Genomic DNA, 16,823 nt, shown 5'->3' with positions numbered 1-16,823 from the left:
TGAACTTGGTTTGCAACAGGCTCAGGATAGCCAGAAATAAATCCTACAGTTCCACTTCACCTATTGTGTAGCCAGTTTAACAACCAGATGTGACAGCCCCTTGGTGATAGTTCTTTAAGAAGGGAATGAGTCAGAGCCGTGAAGGTGCCAAGATCTGTGAGTGGCTGTTAGTTAGGGCCATGCTAGCAGGGGCTGATGGGAATTATAGTCCATAACATCTGGAGTGCCAAAGGTTCGCCACCACGGAGTCAGGACATCTGATGAAAACCTCCATGTTCAGAGGCAGTCTACCACTTGGCCGTTGCGTGCTGGGGCAACTCTGCGAGATGGTTGTCGTTTCCTTCCTCTGTGGTGGACTTCCTGGATGTGGCCACAACACGATGCTGGAGGAGACGAGCGTGGCGTTTGACCAAGTGGGGCTCCAGTGATCTTGCTGAAAGGCACCTGGGGCTTCCACCCCATCCACATTTCAAAAAGATAATTATGTGCCTTCCCCCCCCCCCCCAAAAAAAAACCCCTTTATCTGAGTCTTTAATTGTGCTCCCTAATTCCAAAGAATGGATATAAAAAAGGCCGGCCACCGCAAATTCCTGGAAGCAGAAGAGCAGTAAGAAAAGAGGGTCACGAATGATCCTAAAAGGAAAGGATACTTTTGGTTTCACCGCTGCCGTTTCTCTTGGTTCCGAGGAACTACAGTTCCCAAAAGCCTTTGCAAGGGGGCGGGGGCGGCATTGAACCACCAAAAAACCACATGGCCGGGAGGGGCGTGTCTTGCTGTTTGCAGCTCCTGGAGAGGGCAGGGAAAAAGAGACACGTGGATTGAAGCCGCCGCCCCTCATCTATCCCGGGCGGGACGTTTGAGTCTGTCTCGCCTGGATCCCTTTCTGAGGTTGGAGGAAGAGTTTCGCTTTCGCTCGATTGCAGGAAAGGTGCGGTGGGGATTTCTTCTGGAGATGCTGGGCACGAAGGGGGTGGCGGAGGAGAGGTGGGCATGGACTTGGGGGGCTCCTTGGAGGGAGCAGGAGAGGGAGGGAGAGAGATCCTTCCAGGGAGAGATCTCGGCACAGGGGTGAGAGATCCCCGAAGCACCGGGGGCGGGGAAGGGGGATCCTGGCACGCGGGGTGTTTTCGTGATGTATTTTTCACTCTCCCGGCTGTCCAGGATAAATCTTCCAAAAAGCAGATTAGTCAGAAGGCTTAATATTGCAGAAAAGAAGCGACCAGAAGTTGCCCCCCAGTCTCTTCAGTTGGGGTGAGATTTACCAGTATTAAATATTCCCTTTTTTTGCCTCTTTCGGTGCCTAATAATTGCCGGCAGCCTCTTCCTCCGCCTCCCCTTCCTCCCCCCCCTTTGCTTCACATCTGGCTCGGTCTCCAGTTCCGGTTGCCAATCTCTAGACAGGACCTGGAGATCTCCTTGTGCTACAGTTGGAGCCCACTGAGGCTGGGGCCCTTAGCCACGATTTGTTTTACTGGGAGGTTGGGGGCAAGTGAGTATATCTGCGGGGGACCATCCATTACTATTTACTATGTTTATAGACCCATTTTCTACTTGAGATTCAAGGTGAATTACATGGGATAAAGTAATGTAATCAAATAGCACAAGAGATCTCTTAAGCAATGCAACAGGACTGGGGGTACAAGAATTCCAAAAGTGCAGAAGCCAGGATCACAAAAAATAAATACTCTTTCAGGAAGGCTAGATTGGAATCCTCTTCCTTGAGCTTTTCACTTTTCAACAGCCAAAAATAAAATCCCATCCCTAGTTCCCCTGCATTGCTAAGGGAAAACTTTACTCTCCCTATTTTCAAATGAGCATAATTTGCTCAGTTTAGGTAACCAAAGAATGTTCTACTCTCTTTTGAAACTTATACCCTTCACATTTTCAGCAACCCCCAAATTTTTCTGTTCCTAAAAATCAAAGCGTGGTCTCTAGCGATTTTTGAGGGCTGGAAACTTTTGTTTCCCTTTTCTCTAAAGAATAGAACTTGTTCAGTTTAGAAATCAAAGCAGTATCTAGAATTATGTTAATAGTCATCCTTTTGATATTTGCATTCTTAACATTTTCAGCAAACCCTATTTTGGCTGGTGTATGGCCCAAAGGGACAAACTCAGTTACAAGGTTCAATAAAATAGCATTGGGACCTTCAGAAATTTTTCAAAAAGTCATGTGATAGATTTCACTACTAACAATATCCTCCAAATTTTGAACAGAGCTATTGCTTGTTTGTTTTCTCTTCCTTTTTGTAACCTTGTCAGGCCTTTTGCTTTTCCTAAATGAAATTCTCCCATCATAAACAGCTAGTGGATTTTACAGCGTTGGCGACAGGCTCAGAGTCACCCAATGAGTTTCCATGGCAGTGCGTGTATCCAAACCCAGATTTCCCAAATCCTAGTCCAGCAAATTGATTGCATCACTACGCTGGCTCTCAGTCATGCATACACACTCTTGTTTCTGTGAGGCCGAGTCACTTCATGCAGGTTAAAAAAACCAGAGCAAAAATGCAGCAGATTTGAAGCTGTAATGGGAAGGGGGAGCTCCTGTGCTTGATACATTATGCAGGTGCTTTTCTTCGTGTTTATTCTGGAACTGTTAACCCGTATTGTTGTGGGCACAGTATCTATCAGTCTGTAGCAGCTTGCATTGAATTCCAGGCAGGTTTTAAGGAAATTGGACCCAAAAGAAGCCTGGTTAGGAACGTTTTCTGAATGGTGTTCATAGGTGGCCCCCCTCTGATTTTCCATGATTACCTGTGACTTGTGGGATATTTTTCAGAGTCTAAAAATACATATTTAACTTTTCTTGCCATTCATTTGATGTATTCCCCCCCACCCAATTGACTCACCTATTGGATTCTGCTTCCTCGTATGAATCCCCAGGGACAGCGAGAGAAGATGAACGGTGGAAATCCTCCTTCAGGACCCCCCAAGTCCTTTGTGGAGGTGGCCGTCTTCTTCACGAAGGAGGAATGGACTCTGCTGGATCCAGCCCAAAGAGTCCTGTACTGGGAAGTCACGCATGAGAATTACGAGACAGCAGCCTCTCTGGGTAAGGATCTTGCCCCTTTTATCCTGTGGGTGGGAGAGGGGGGAGCATCTGTTGCATGCAGTCCTTCATTAATGGGGCATGACATTACTCAGGTTTTCAGGGTCGTGAGTTACTGGTTGGAAGTTGTAAGGAGGGGAAGGGGTTAATTTACCAGGAGTGGAATTTATGAAGTCTTCTGGAGGTACCAAACTTTGGCTGATTGGGGAGCCAAGTGTACTGAGACATTACACAGTGAATGCAAAAGAACTCCCTCCTAGAATAAGCCACATTGAGTATACTTGAATAGGATTCTGAGGAGACGTACTTTGTAGTGTCTGCCAGGTGTAATGGATAACCAAGTTGCAGCAGGGTGCTGTGTTGATATGTTGGAAACCTGTTGGACAGAATTGAAGACCTAACCTCTCGCAACTCCTGCTTGATGGGTAGTACTGACCTCAGAGCTTTTGCTGAGTAAACTATGGGCCTGGTATTTTTTTTCCTAATAATGTTTGCATTGTGTCTGCATCAATCTGGAAACAAAGTTCTTATAGCTGATTGAGTGCTCCGCCATCCCCCAAAGCCTAGATGTATTCTCAGCTGCTGGAATATTCTTGGAAAGTACCTTCATGTTATCTTCGGTTCTCTTTGAAGGACTTTGGGTTCCTGGACCATTTGTTGGTTCTCAGCACCATCCAACAGGAAAGTGGTTCCTCCAGAGTGATGAAGAATCGGACAGGTGTGCTGTCGTCCCCTTGTCAGGTAAGGGGCAGACAGCAATGTATGCAACAGGGGCATTTATGTTTAGTTTGCAGGATTTTTTTCTGTGGGCACCCCACATATTTCCATCTTGCCTAATTCGGTACACCATCCATGCAGTTCTGTTCCCACTGTGCTCATCCTCGTGGGTGAAGCCTCCCAGACCAGTAGCCAACTGAGGGCCAAACTAGATTTGATAGAAAATGTACAGCAGCTCCAAGAAACAGCTGCCACTCATCTGGTTCCTTCTTCCTCCCCATCTGATGTTCAGCCATACAGTAAGCATGTCTTGACTGAATCGGGCAGGAGCTACTCTAGGGAGCACTGGGAGTCCATCCAACGAGTTGTGTAACAGTGGAATCAGTGGAGTTGTGTAACAGTGGAATTGGTACCTAGCGAGGTAATGAACTCTACCTCACTGGCAGTGTTTAAGCGGGGGCAGGTGGGACAAATACTTGTCTGGAAAGCTCCAGGCTGTTGCTGCATTGAACAGGATTGGTCTAGATGGCCTGTATAGCCCCTTCTAACTCTATGATTCCTCAAGCCCTTCTGACCCCGCCCCAGTTCCCCGTGTTTCTCAGTGGATCCCATCTTGTTACCACAGAAGCAAAATAGGCCAACTCTATGATGTAATTTGGTAGTGTTTCTTGATTTTTGGGGATGCCTCTGAAAACAATCCAGAGACTTCAGCTAGTCCTAAATTCGGCAGGCAGGCTACTGTCAGGGTAAGGATACAGGGATAATATCACCCTTGTGCTGAAAGATCTGAGCTGAGTGCCTATTCTGGGCACAATTCAGAATGCAAATTCTTGCTTATAAGGCCCTAAAAGGTTTGGGGGCAGGTTACTTGAACAAAGCTCCTCCCCACCCGTCCTGTCCATCCCTCCAGCTAAGATCTTCCTCACAAGCCCTGCCTTTCCTTGCGAGGTGTGACGGGGTGGTGGCCAGAGTGATGGCTGGTAGCCTATTTGTCCCTTTGATAGAGAGGATAAAGAGGCCTCATTGAGGAAAAGTAGGAGGTTATTTTCTGTACAGAGAATGTTCCAATGTGTATAAGAGCTTATACTCTCAAGGTCTCCCAAAAATCAAAATACAATTCAGGCAATTGTAGAAAGTTTGACATCATAATAAGGTGGTGACATAGAGACCAATACATTTGCATATAACCAATAACTATTAAGCAGGGTGAGAAGAACCAATTACAGAGGAACACTAGAAGTACTGTTTTCTTCCATTGGGATTGTGGCAACCATTAAAATAGGCTAGCTGACTATAAAGTAAACAACCTTCTTCAAAGAAGTCACTGTTCCCAAAACCAAGAAAATAGAATGCTGTTAAAGAGACTCTCTTTCAGAAAGATATAGCCGGGCAAGGTACCCAGAGTTGCTGTAAACACTCTCCTGAGCCATAAAAATAGGTCATATAAATGCTGTCATTTAGTTAAACGATGAAGTTTTAGTACTGTAGTTTTTCCATGTCAGTATTGCTGTGTATATTAGTTGTATTTCTTCCACCTCACCCCAGCAAGTAACAGGCCTTTTTCGTTGCTTGATTGCTCTTCCCTTTGAGGTTAATCTGGTGCTTATACTACTTTCCGTTATGTTCTCTTTACCCAAGTTTTAGTTAAGAGTTTAAATCATTGTGTTATAGTCTACTTTTAGGCAGGAGAATCTTTAAAATCCATTTTCAGCTGCTGCTGTTTGAATTGATGGCCTACCTGTGTTTTTGAAAGGCTGTTTTTAAGATCTTCTCTATTTTTGTTACATTTGATTTCACAAACTATCTTGGGAAGGTTTCCTGGGGTAGCAGTATAGATATTTTCAAAATTAATAATATAACATTTGCAAATGTATGTCTCCTAAAGAGGCAGAAAAAAGGGCAGACCTCCTCCCATGTCTCAAAGGACCAAAAACTACTTAAACTAGGAGCATGAAGAAACTAAGTTTGGGCTGCCATGGAGTTCTTGGAGCAAAAGGCCTGTCCAGTAGCCACTTCATTGCAGAGAAGCAGTTCCCCTTTTGTCTTCCCTTCTTGTCCCCTCTGACCCCCTAATTTGTTTCCCTGCTCTTTCCCCTTACTGGTAGTTAGAGATAACAGACGCTTTTCCTGGCCTCCAGTTCTCACTGGGGAAAATACCATTTGGTAATGATAGACCGTTCTAAGTGGTTTGTTTCCTGGAGCTCTTATTTGATTTCACTCTTTCTGTTCCAGCAGGAGATGCACCAGAGACTGAGAGACGGGGGCTACTAGGAGGAGTGTCTTTAGAAAGAGACCACGATCTGGAAGTGGAACGTTGGGATGGAGGTGGACCACAGGGGCAGCTGACAGTAAAGAGGGAAGGAAAACAGAAGCGGGGGAAGGAATTGGTTGCTTGTCAGGGCAGAAACATCTACAAAATCCCAGTGCAAAGCAAAATACAAAAAGAAAAGAAAGGGGATAAGTGCCCCATGAGAGGGAAAAGGTTCAGCCCCATATTCAGTATTAAGGTAAAACAGAAAATCCACACAGGCAAGAAACCACATAAATGCTTGGAGTGTGGCAAGAGCTTCTCTTGGAATTCTCACCTAATGATACATCAAAGGGTGCACACAGGAGAGAAACCATATGAGTGCTTGGAGTGTGGGAAAACATTCTCTGACACAGGATCCTTTATTAAGCATCAAAGAGTGCACACAGGGGAGAAACCATATAAATGTCTGGAGTGTGGGAAGAGCTTCAGTCAGAGTAGCAACCTTAGTTTACATCAGAAAATTCACACAGGAGAGAAGCCATATAAATGTCTGCAATGTGGGAAGAGGTTTTCTACTAATAAGTACCTAACTGCACATCAGAGGATTCACAAAGAGGGGAAGAAACATAAATGCTGGCAATGTGGAAAGAGCTTCAGTCAGAAAGGAGAACTTACTTCACATCAATGTGTTCATACTGGGGAGAAACCATTTAAGTGCTTGGAGTGTGGGAAGAGCTTCTCTCACAGTAGCAATCTAACTAATCATCATAGGATTCATACAGGGGAAAAGCCATATAAATGCTTGGAGTGTGGGAAGAGCTTCAGTCAGAGCACACATCTTTCAACACACCTCCTGCTTCACACAGGTGAAAAACCGTATCAGTGTTCAGAATGTGGGAAGAGCTTCACTTGCAGAGGCAACCTCACTAAACATCAAAGGATTCACACAGGGGAGAAGCCATATAAATGCTTGGAGTGTGGGAAGAACTTCAGGCACAGCACAAGACTTTCATCACACCTCCGGCTTCACACAGCGGAGAAACTGTATCAGTGTTTAGAATGTGGGAAGAGCTTCTGTCAGAAATACCACTTTACTTCACATCAACGTATTCACATTGAGAAGGGTCCATTTCAGTGCTCTGATTGTGGTAAGAACTTTTGTAATAAATCAGTCCTTAATCAACATAATAGGATCCATACAGGAGAGAAGCCATATACATGCTTGGTGTGTGGGAAGAGCTTCTCTTATAGTGGAAACCTGAGTAAACATCAGAGGATTCACACAGGGGAGAAATTGTATGAGTGCTCAGAATGTAAGAAGAGCTTCAGACAGAGAGACCATCTTACTTCACATCAATACATTCATACTGGGAAATACCCATTTAAATGCTCTGATTGTGGAAAGAGCTTTTCTAGTAAATTTAGTCTTAATCAGCATAACAGGATTCATTCAGGAGAGAAGCCCTTTACATGCTTGGAATGTGGGAAGAGCTTTTCTGCTAATAAGTACCTAACTGTACATCAAAGGGTTCACACAGGAGAGAAGCCATATACATGCTTAGAGTGTGGGAAGAGCTTTTCCCATCGTGGTCACCTCACTAGACATCAGAGGATTCACACTAGGGGGGGAAATATCTCATCTAGACGAGTTGTTCACACAGTAGAGAAGCCATCTAAATGCTGAGATTGAAGCAAGTATTTTCTCATAAATCTGATGTTACTGTCATTGGAAAGGTTCCTGCAAAGTCTAGATGTCTTTCACACTGTTCCCTCTTCCTCCCAACACGATCTTGTCTCCCCCTCCTCCTGTGCCCAAACAGTTAATCAATTTACGATGGAATGGAGAGGGATAGAAGTTTTAGGTTGTGTTGGGGTCTGTTATGGATACTCGGTTAGTCGCCCTCAAGGATGGAATGTATGTTGTGTTTTTAAAGTTTTAATGTATAATAAGTTATGTATATAAGCCACCCCGAGCCCAGCTTTGCTAGGGAAAAGGTGTGTGTTCAATTTAATAAAATAAATAAAGAATAAAATCTGCTCAGCCAATCAACTGTTCAGTAGTGAATCAGAAGCCTCTTGGGCAAAAGCTCTACATAGACTAACCCACTTCCCAAACACCACGGTGGATAAAAATCAATGATTTTTTTAAAGTCAGAAATCAAATTTCAAAAAATTAAATTTGATTTTTTAAAATGTAAGTTGGATTTTTTAAATAAAATGCTTTTTGAGGAAAAAACTTTATAAAGATAGTTTAAATAGTTTTCTGTTTAAGATACATTAGTGTCCAAAGGAAAACCATAATGAAAACTCAGTTTTGGAATATTTTTCTAAAAGTTCCTCTACCAATCGATAAGGCAGACACATGTGCAAGATGCAGCCACTGAAACAAAACTAATGCAAAAAGTTATACTAAAAATGAAACATTCATTTGGTTGGAAATATCAAGATTTTACCAGCAAAATGAGTTCTTTAATGTAGAAACCCATGATTTAAATCAAGTCTTAAGCTGTGATTTAAATCACCCTGTTAAATACACTTGGAATGTGTCATAAAATGTCTCGCCGGGTTACATGGCACCCCTGGGTTCCACGCCCTGGTTTTCAATAAATATTCAAGCTAGGAGTAGATTTTTCTGTGCACACCTGAAAAACAATTCTTGTCTCCAAACTGCCGCTGTAAGTGGGAAGACATTGAAGTTTTTAGACAAGAAGCTGCACTGGCGTAATGCCCATTGGGCAAGGTGGGCAGCTGCCCAGGGCATCACCTTGTGGGGGGCATCAAAATGCTGGGTTCGTTTTTGGGTATTTTAGTGGTTTTCCATTTTTGGCCTGCAGGGGGCACAGTTTTTAGGCTAGCCGCACCAAAATTTCAGCATGTCATCAGGAGACTGTCCTTATGCTTTCTCCCAAGGGTTGGTGAGGTTTGGTTCAGGGAGTCCAAAGTTATGGACTCCCAAAGGGGGTGCCCCCATTCCCCATTGTTTCCAATGGGAGCTAATAGGAGATGGGGGCTACAGTTTTGAGGGTCCATAACTTTGGCCCCCCTCAACCAAACTGCACCAAATCTGTGGGGTATCATTGGGGCAGTCTCCTGATGAGACCATGAAAGTTTTGAGACTGTGCCTTCAGAAACGTGCTCCCCCAGCCTGCAACTCCCATTGACAGCAATGCAGAAAACTCAATGCAGAACAAAGATTCTTGGGCAAATTTCTGGGAAGTTCCTGCAGGGGGTGCATTTTTGGATGTATCAGCACCAAAATTTCAGGGTATCATTTGGAGACTGTCCTGATGGCACCCCCCAAGTTTGGTGCAGTTTTGTTCAGGGGGTCCAAAGTTATGGACCCTCAAAAGGGTAGCCCCCATCTCCTTAGCAAAGAATGGGGGATGGGGATCCCCTTTGACCCTAAACCAAACTGCACAAAATTGACTGATACCCAGAGAGATTCCATGAGGTTTGATGGGGGGGGGGGGGCAGAGGTGGCATCATCTTCTGGATGAGCCCTTGGCATGCCAGAGAGGCCACCAATATAGCTAGAGAAGCGGTTCTCAACCTGTGGGTCGCAACCCCCTTGGGGGTCGAACGACCCTTTCACAGGGGTTGCCTAAGACCATTGGAAAACACATACTTCCGATGGTCTTAGGAACCGAGACACAAATAATGTTATGGTTGGGGATCACCACAACATGAGGAACTGTCTTAAAGGGTCGCGGCACTAGGAAGGTTGAGAACCACTGAGCTAGAGGCTTTGTGGCACTTCAACAAGTAGCCATCAAATTACTGTGGCATAAGTCTTCACGGACCAGAGCAGGCTCCATCAACTACACAAACCGTGTACTATAATACACTGGTATTTGATTGAATCCACCTTACAGAATATGACTTACAAAAATGTTAATTAGTAGAGTTGTTCCCCTGATGTAGCTGTCTCAGGGTAGCCCAAGATCTCCTCAGATCTTGGAAACTAAGCAGTGTTGGCCTGGTTTGTCTTTGGAAGGGAAACGACCAAGGAAGTCCAGGCAATAGTAAACCACCACTTTCTCTGGCCTTGAGTCGGCTATGACTTAACAGTGCTTTCCATCACCAGCAGAACCATTAAGAAAAATGTACTTTTATTTCTGGTTGTTGTGGGTTTTCCAGGCTGTGTGGATGTGGTCTGGTAGATGTTGTTCCTAACGTTTCGCCTGTATCTGTGGCTGGCATCTTCAGAGGGTGTATCACAGAGAGAAGTCTGTTTCACACTGTGTCTGCTGCAGACCCCTGCTCAGTGTAACAGACTTCTCTCTGTGACACACTCTGTGATATACACTGATATCACAGCCCGGAAAACCCACAACAAGAAGTTTAATCCAGCCGTGAAAGCCTTTGGCTAATTTTATTTTGTTTAAAAGAACTTCCTGCTCCAAATAAATGATCCCTCTTTGTTAAATTCTGCATTTTAATGCTGTTATGTTAAACACCAGGGGCGTAACGCCCATTGGGCAAGGTGGGCAGCTGCCCAGGGCACCACCTTGTGGGGGGCATCAAAATGCAGGGTTCATTTTTGGGTATTTTTAGTGGTTTTCCATTTTTGGCCTGCAGGGGGCGCAGTTTTCAGGCTAGCGGCACCAAAATTTCAGCGTATCATCAGGAGACTGTCCTTATGCTACCCCCCAAGTTTGGTGAGGTTTGGTTCAGGGAGTCCAAAGTTATGGACTCCCGAAAGGGGTGCCCCCATCCCCATTGTTTCCAATTGGAGCTAATAGGAGATGGTGGCTACAGTTTTGAGGGTCCATAACTTTGGTCCCCCTGAACCAAACTGCTCCAAACCTGGGGGGTATCATTAAGGCAGTCTCCTGATAAGACCATGAAAGTTTTGAGACTGTGTCTTCCGAAATGGGGCTGTTTTCAAAATGAAACACTTTGTTAGCCTTTAAAGCACTGCTGGACTCTGATCTTGATCTTCTACTACAGACTAGCATGGCTACTCACCTGAAACTAAACTTATTATTACACAAGAGGTTATATCTTCTAGAATCCCATTTTGGAAAGCATATTCTTTGCCTTTAAAGGCACCTTCACAAGTAGCCCACATAAGCAGGGGAAATAAAAAGCCAAACAAACCCAGAAGAGCCCCCAGGCTGTGATTATTTGAGTCCTACCTTGGTAATCACTTCAGCTCCACCCAGCCAATAGCTAGGAATGCACCCCTCCCAGAGTGGTAATTCGATCAGCTGCAGCAGAAAGAAAGCAGGAATCCTGCCTTGCCCAAAGAAACCGGACCTTCCCTAGGCCAATTTCAGCCACCTCTCAAGCCAATCCTTTGTCTTTTCATTTTAATTCAATTTAATTGTCTTTCCATTTTAATCCAGGTCCCCACATTCCCTCTCAGCAGCCCCTTCTAGTTCTGCCAAAAATTGGATTTTCCCTGCAAAATTCAAACCTCAGCTGTCCAACAGACAGCAGCTTGGATTTGACCACCCTTGGGACCCAGGCAAGGACTCTGGGCCCCCAAGAACGGTCTCCCCCCAATCTTTAAGGGATCCTTGAAAGCCGACCCCCTCCTCTTCTCATCAGACAGGCAAGTATATCTATATAGAACTACATTCATCCCTTTTATTACCTTTCAGACTGAGTGACTGTTGCCTCTGCGCATAAATTATATTCTGCTGGATCAATTGCTTAGTGTTGAGTTGAGTGTATCCCTCCGCTGTTCTTTATGCTGCCCTTTTACTCTAAACAAAAGTGTATTTAAATGTTCTTTGTCTGCTTCTGGGACTGCGCTGCCAGGTTTGACTCCCATCTGTCCAAAGAACCCCAAAGAATCATTGACTACTTTGGGTGCATGTAAGAGAACCTGTGCCCAAACAACAGGGAGCAGTTTGCGTAACAAACACATTAAGCACTAGTATGATACATTTAGTGATGTAGAAACCACGTAGTAAGGTCATACTTAGAACATCAGACAGCATGTGCTATACACAAAACTGCAGTTCACAATTTACTAAAGTGGTCCATATTTACTAAAACATTTCTTTATGGCATAAAAGGTGTATGAGGCAAGCATTTGGTTTGATCCAGGGGAGCTCTGTTAATTCTTCTGAAAGGGATGAGGCTTGTAACTGGATCCTCAGGTTTGCAAAGAGAATTCAGTGCCTCCCCCCAAAAACTCCCCTTCGGCCTTCCCCTAAATCTTTAAGTAGGCTCCTGAATCTTTATATGTGGGGATAAGGACCAGCCACCTAGCTATTCCTGGACGCAGAAGAGAGATAAGAAAGGAGGGTCAGAAAATACCCTGAATAAAACGAGCAGCAGTGGCATAGGAGGTTAAGAGCTCATGTATCTAATCTGGAGGAACCGGGTTTGATTCCCAGCTCTGCCACCTGAGCTGTGGAGGCTTATCTGGGGAATTCAGATTAGCCTGTGCACTCCCACACACGCCAGCTGGGTGACCTTGGGCTAGTCATAGCTTCTCGGAGCTCTCTCAGCCCCACCTACCTCACAGGGTGTTTGTTGTGAGGGGGGAAGGGCAAGGAGATTGTAAGCCCCTTTGAGTCTCCTGCAGGAGAGAAAGGGGGGATATAAATCCAAACTCTTCTACTCTTCTTCTTTTTTGTTTCATTGCTGCCTTTTCTCCTCGTTGCGGTGAACTACAATTCCCAAAAGCCCTTGCGAGAGGAGGGAGCGGGAGGGTTGAACGGGGTGTGTTTCTTGGTGTTCCGGTGGCTCTTGGAGAGGGCAGGAAAGTGCACGCGCATGGTTTGAGCACGCGCTCCTCATTTTTCCTAGGAGCACTCTGGGCTGGAGCCTGTTGCCAAACTTCAGGAAGAATTTGGCTTTTTCGGCGGTTGCAAGAAAGGTGCAGTGCAGATTTCTGAAGGAGATGGCGGGCACGGGGGAGGGGGCGGGAACTGGCGTCCTTGAAGGGGTCTGGAGAGTGCGGAGGAGTCCTCCAGGGAGAGATCCGCGAAGCACCTGGCACCAGGCGCGGAAACACCAGGTGTTTCCTTGATTTATTTTGCTATTTTCCCTGTGCGGTTGGCCATGATAAGTTGGCCGTACTCAATAGATAACTCAGAAGGCGTTGCACTCCGAAAGAGAAGAACATAAGAAAGAGCCTGCTGGATCAGACTAGAGTCCATCTAGTCCAGCACAAGAGAGCAGAGATTGCTCCGAAGTCCCAATCCAGTGGCTATTCATATTTTCACTTTTCCCCGTTCCTGATCATTGCAGCCAGCCTGTCCTGCCTTCTGCACCACCCTTTCTTCCTTTCCCCCGTCTCTGCTTCTCATCTGGCTGGATTCCCAGTTAGGGTTGCCAATCTCTAGGTGAGGCCTGGAGATCTACTGCTCCCTCGCCTGTACCCCACTGAGCCCTCACAAACGTGCCCACAACTGGAGTGTGGCTCAGCCTGTTGCCTTGAGAGTTTCCTTCTTGGGCCAGAGGGCATCTCTCAGTGCCACGCACGCACGCGCACACACATTCCCGTTTGGGGTTCTTTTTGCCCCTGAGAAGTGCAAACCGCCTTTGCAGTTTGCATTTGAAGGGATCAGGAGCAGCAGTGGCATAAGGGTTAAGAGCAGGTGCATTCTTATCTGGAGGAACCGGGTTTGATTCCCCGCTCTGCCGCTTGAGCTGTGGAGGCTTATCTGGGGAATTCAGATTAGCCTGTGCACTCCCACACATGCCAGCTGGGTGACCTTGGGCTAGTCACAGCTTCTCAGAGCTCTCAGCCCCACCTACCTCACAGGGTGTTTGTTGTGAGGGGGGGAAGGGCAAGGAGATTGTCAGCCCCTTTGAGTCTCCTGCAGGAAAGAAAGGGGGGATATAAATCCAAACTCTTCCTCCTCTTCTTCTTCTTTGTCGCCTCACTTGTCTCCTGGTTGGCTCACTTCCATCTCAGCTTCTCAGCTGGTGGGTTCCAAGGCAGAGTTGCCAACTTCCAGGTGGGGTGGTGACCTCCTGCAGTTACAACTTAGGTCCCTTTCCTGGACCCCCCCCCCACTTAAAACTCCAGGAAGTTGCCAACTCAGGGGTGTAGCACTGATGGGATGTCCCTCCAAGCCAAGGGTTTCCTCAGGACAGGAAACTTTTTCAGGAAGGCTACATTGGAATCTTCTTTGTCATTGACCATCCAAACCAATCAACCATTTATAATACACATGCTATATCGCCCCCTGTTATTTCCTTTTCTACTTTTATACATCCTTAAATGTTTCTGTTTCCAAAAGAGCTTTCTCAAAAGAATGGCACTTCCTCAGTTTAGGATATCAAAGCATTTTGTAAAAATATGTTACTAGTTTGTGTAGTCATGCCCGCGAGGTCAGCGCAAGAACGAGACGGGACGCGGTGATAACATCTGGTGGAGAGCGCCAGCAGCGGGAGCGCGGAGGTCCGTGATCCTAGCGACTCTGCCGCGTGCTGGTTCCTGGCACCTTTTATTATGATTCTAGCGGGGGCGTGTAGAAGGGCGGATCGGGGGGAGAGCGGGAGAGCGGGAGACTGAGAGATGATCATGTGATGCATGATCTCATCTGGCTGCTACGTGCGGAAAGGAGCATCAGCGTCTGGGCCTAATCCTCACCTGGGGGCAAGCATGACCTGTGACTCATCGGGGGTGCGGGGCAGGGGAGCAGTGCGACCAGAAGATCGTAGGAGCGCTGGCATCCCGGCGCTCTACGTACGGTGCTGCTGGGTCAGCAGCTCATCCCTACATCTCCTCCTTTTTTACATTTTAGAGGGGAGGCCGAATTGTTAGGGGGCGATTTAAAGGGACGCTTACCTCCTCCGCCGTTTGGCCAAGCTGGCCGAGTTGCTTGTGCAACATTAGAACTTGGTTGCGATGTAAGGGAAAGTCGAGGGGTTTCTTACACACGTTACAGGCAATATTGGAAATACATTGAATAAGACAAGATCCGATGATAAGGCACACAATCAAACCAATGCAGAGTTGAACAATATAACTCAACCATCCTCCCGGTAGCCAGCTCCAGAGGGCTGACCACCAATGGGGCAGCACGTCATATTTCAGATTGGATACAACTTCTTGCAGCTCACGCACTTTCATATGAATCAAATGGGAATTATCAGAAAGATTAAAACAACACCTATTATGTACATTCTCACAACCTTGGTGATGCAATAACAATAAGTAACATACAGTACTCAAGGATTCCTTTGGAGGTCGGCTCCAAAGGGCATAAATGGGGCAAGGCATAAATGGAAACAATAAATATTGATAAACAATACATAAGCTAGATGATGCAATGAAGGGAGGCAGCCCGTGGCTGCATAATTGTCCAATGCATGGCTCTTGCTGTTTGACTACCAAAGCTACGGAGCAATGGCGTTAGTCCATGGATTTCTCAAGAGCGTAGGGAGAGCTACTGATAGTCTCTAGCATTGCAGGTCCAGTGATTCTCACGAGCAAGGTTGTGAGAGAAGGCGTGTTCCAACGATATTCAAGCGGCTGAAAACAGCGGAGAGTTCCAAGGGTTAATCTATCAGGAATGTTTCTGGCTGCAATTCCAAGTTTCAGCCAGGGAGCGGCAGAGAGGGAGAGAGAATGGCGATTGTAGGTGAGGGGCAGCGACACACAGTATCAAACTCTGAGCCGTAGCTGGCCCAGGCTGCCGTTCCCTCCTGGGGGGGCCCCAGTGAGGGCTGCGATCTCCGTGGAAGAATGGGTGTGCTGGCTCCAGAGAGATCCCTCCCATCTCGGCCCAGGCTGGGGGGCAATCGGGCCCTCTCAACGGGGCGGCTGGGTCGGTTCTTCCAGGGAGGCCCGCTCCATATCCGGGATGGGGCTGGCCTGGCATGGCGAGCTGGATTCCTGCACAGAAGAGAAAAACAGGCAAACGCTTTTCCCCCAGGGGGTTTGTGCGCTGGCTGAGTTAGTTTTTGTTGAGTTATTTTTCATAGATGACAATGGAAAACCTGAGCCCTGAGTGGGGCGGGCTACTCCCCTTTCTTTGTTTGTTTGGCCAAGATTTTCTTAGGTGCAGTTGGCCCATTTGAGAGAATGCAAAAGGCAATGAAAAGGAAAAGGGAGGGGGGGGGGCTTGGAAGTTAACCTTACCTTGCCCTCCTGTGAGGGGGATCGAGCTGGTTGGAATTCGCTTCCTATCTTCACAGTGGAGACTGTGTGAGATAGGTGGGGCTGGGAAACCTGTGCTACGCCAATGTGGCAGTGTAGGCTCGGATAGATGAAAGGAAAGGTTCTCAAGGAAAGGTTTGAAGAAGAGTTTTGAGGGTTTAAACTAAGATGGAGGCAGCCTGAAGCAGGTCCCATCGGCATCCTAGGGAGTATGCACGAGCTGTGCCCCGTTTAAGGTTGACGCTGTAATGGGTGAAGCCTTTCAAGGCATTGGCACACATAATCAAAATGAGAGAAACTTTAATTGAAGCACAAGAGCGTAGCTTAGAAGCAATGGAAAAATCCCTCTTATGAAGGGAAAACTTTAGGGGTCTCTTGAAAGGGGGCAAGACATACAGAACATATATAGGCATACAGAGCACGTATAAAGTAATGAGGAGGATCGCAATTCTGATTTGAGATCTTGCTCTCTGCATCTTGCAGGGCGGTTCCTTTGCAGGCTGCGATCCTGCTCTCCCTGAGGTACTGACGATTTTGCTGCCACTGGGAGCTTTGAGCTTAGGGCTTTGCACAGGCTCAGAGGCTACGAGATCTGGTTTGAACCTTACAGCTGGAGAGGGCCAAGGGGGCTTCTTCTTCATGAAGTACTTTGGGCTTAAGGCCATTGTGCGAGCATTTTTCCCTTTCCATGCCTCATTGTCCTGTAGATTGGCTATGGGGCATTCTGAGGAGGGTTC

The 16,823-nt window shown here is 46.4% G+C and overlaps 1 protein-coding gene across 1 annotated transcript in view; it reads left to right on the top strand.

Annotated features, from left to right (window-relative positions):
- The first annotated feature begins 901 nt into the window (after positions 1–901).
- The window catches only part of LOC125430056 (zinc finger protein 850-like), a 49,910-nt gene continuing 33,988 nt past the window's right edge, over positions 902–16,823 (top strand). Inside the window, exons 1-9 of the mRNA XM_048491743.1 lie at positions 902–929; positions 2,881–3,049; positions 3,680–3,787; positions 5,999–7,693; positions 7,835–7,905; positions 11,531–11,571; positions 11,781–11,837; positions 12,780–12,927; positions 13,224–13,318. Of these exons, the coding sequence (XP_048347700.1) occupies positions 2,896–3,049; positions 3,680–3,787; positions 5,999–7,693; positions 7,835–7,905; positions 11,531–11,571; positions 11,781–11,837; positions 12,780–12,927; positions 13,224–13,318 (2,369 nt within the window). The 5' untranslated portion in view covers positions 902–929; positions 2,881–2,895. The remainder of the gene's footprint in view (positions 930–2,880; positions 3,050–3,679; positions 3,788–5,998; positions 7,694–7,834; positions 7,906–11,530; positions 11,572–11,780; positions 11,838–12,779; positions 12,928–13,223; positions 13,319–16,823) is intronic.

This window comes from Sphaerodactylus townsendi, linkage group LG03 (genome assembly GCF_021028975.2).
Source record: "Sphaerodactylus townsendi isolate TG3544 linkage group LG03, MPM_Stown_v2.3, whole genome shotgun sequence".
NCBI lineage: Eukaryota > Metazoa > Chordata > Lepidosauria > Squamata > Sphaerodactylidae > Sphaerodactylus > Sphaerodactylus townsendi.
Note: the sequence above shows the minus strand (reverse complement) of the source record. Positions and strands in the feature narration are given on the sequence as shown.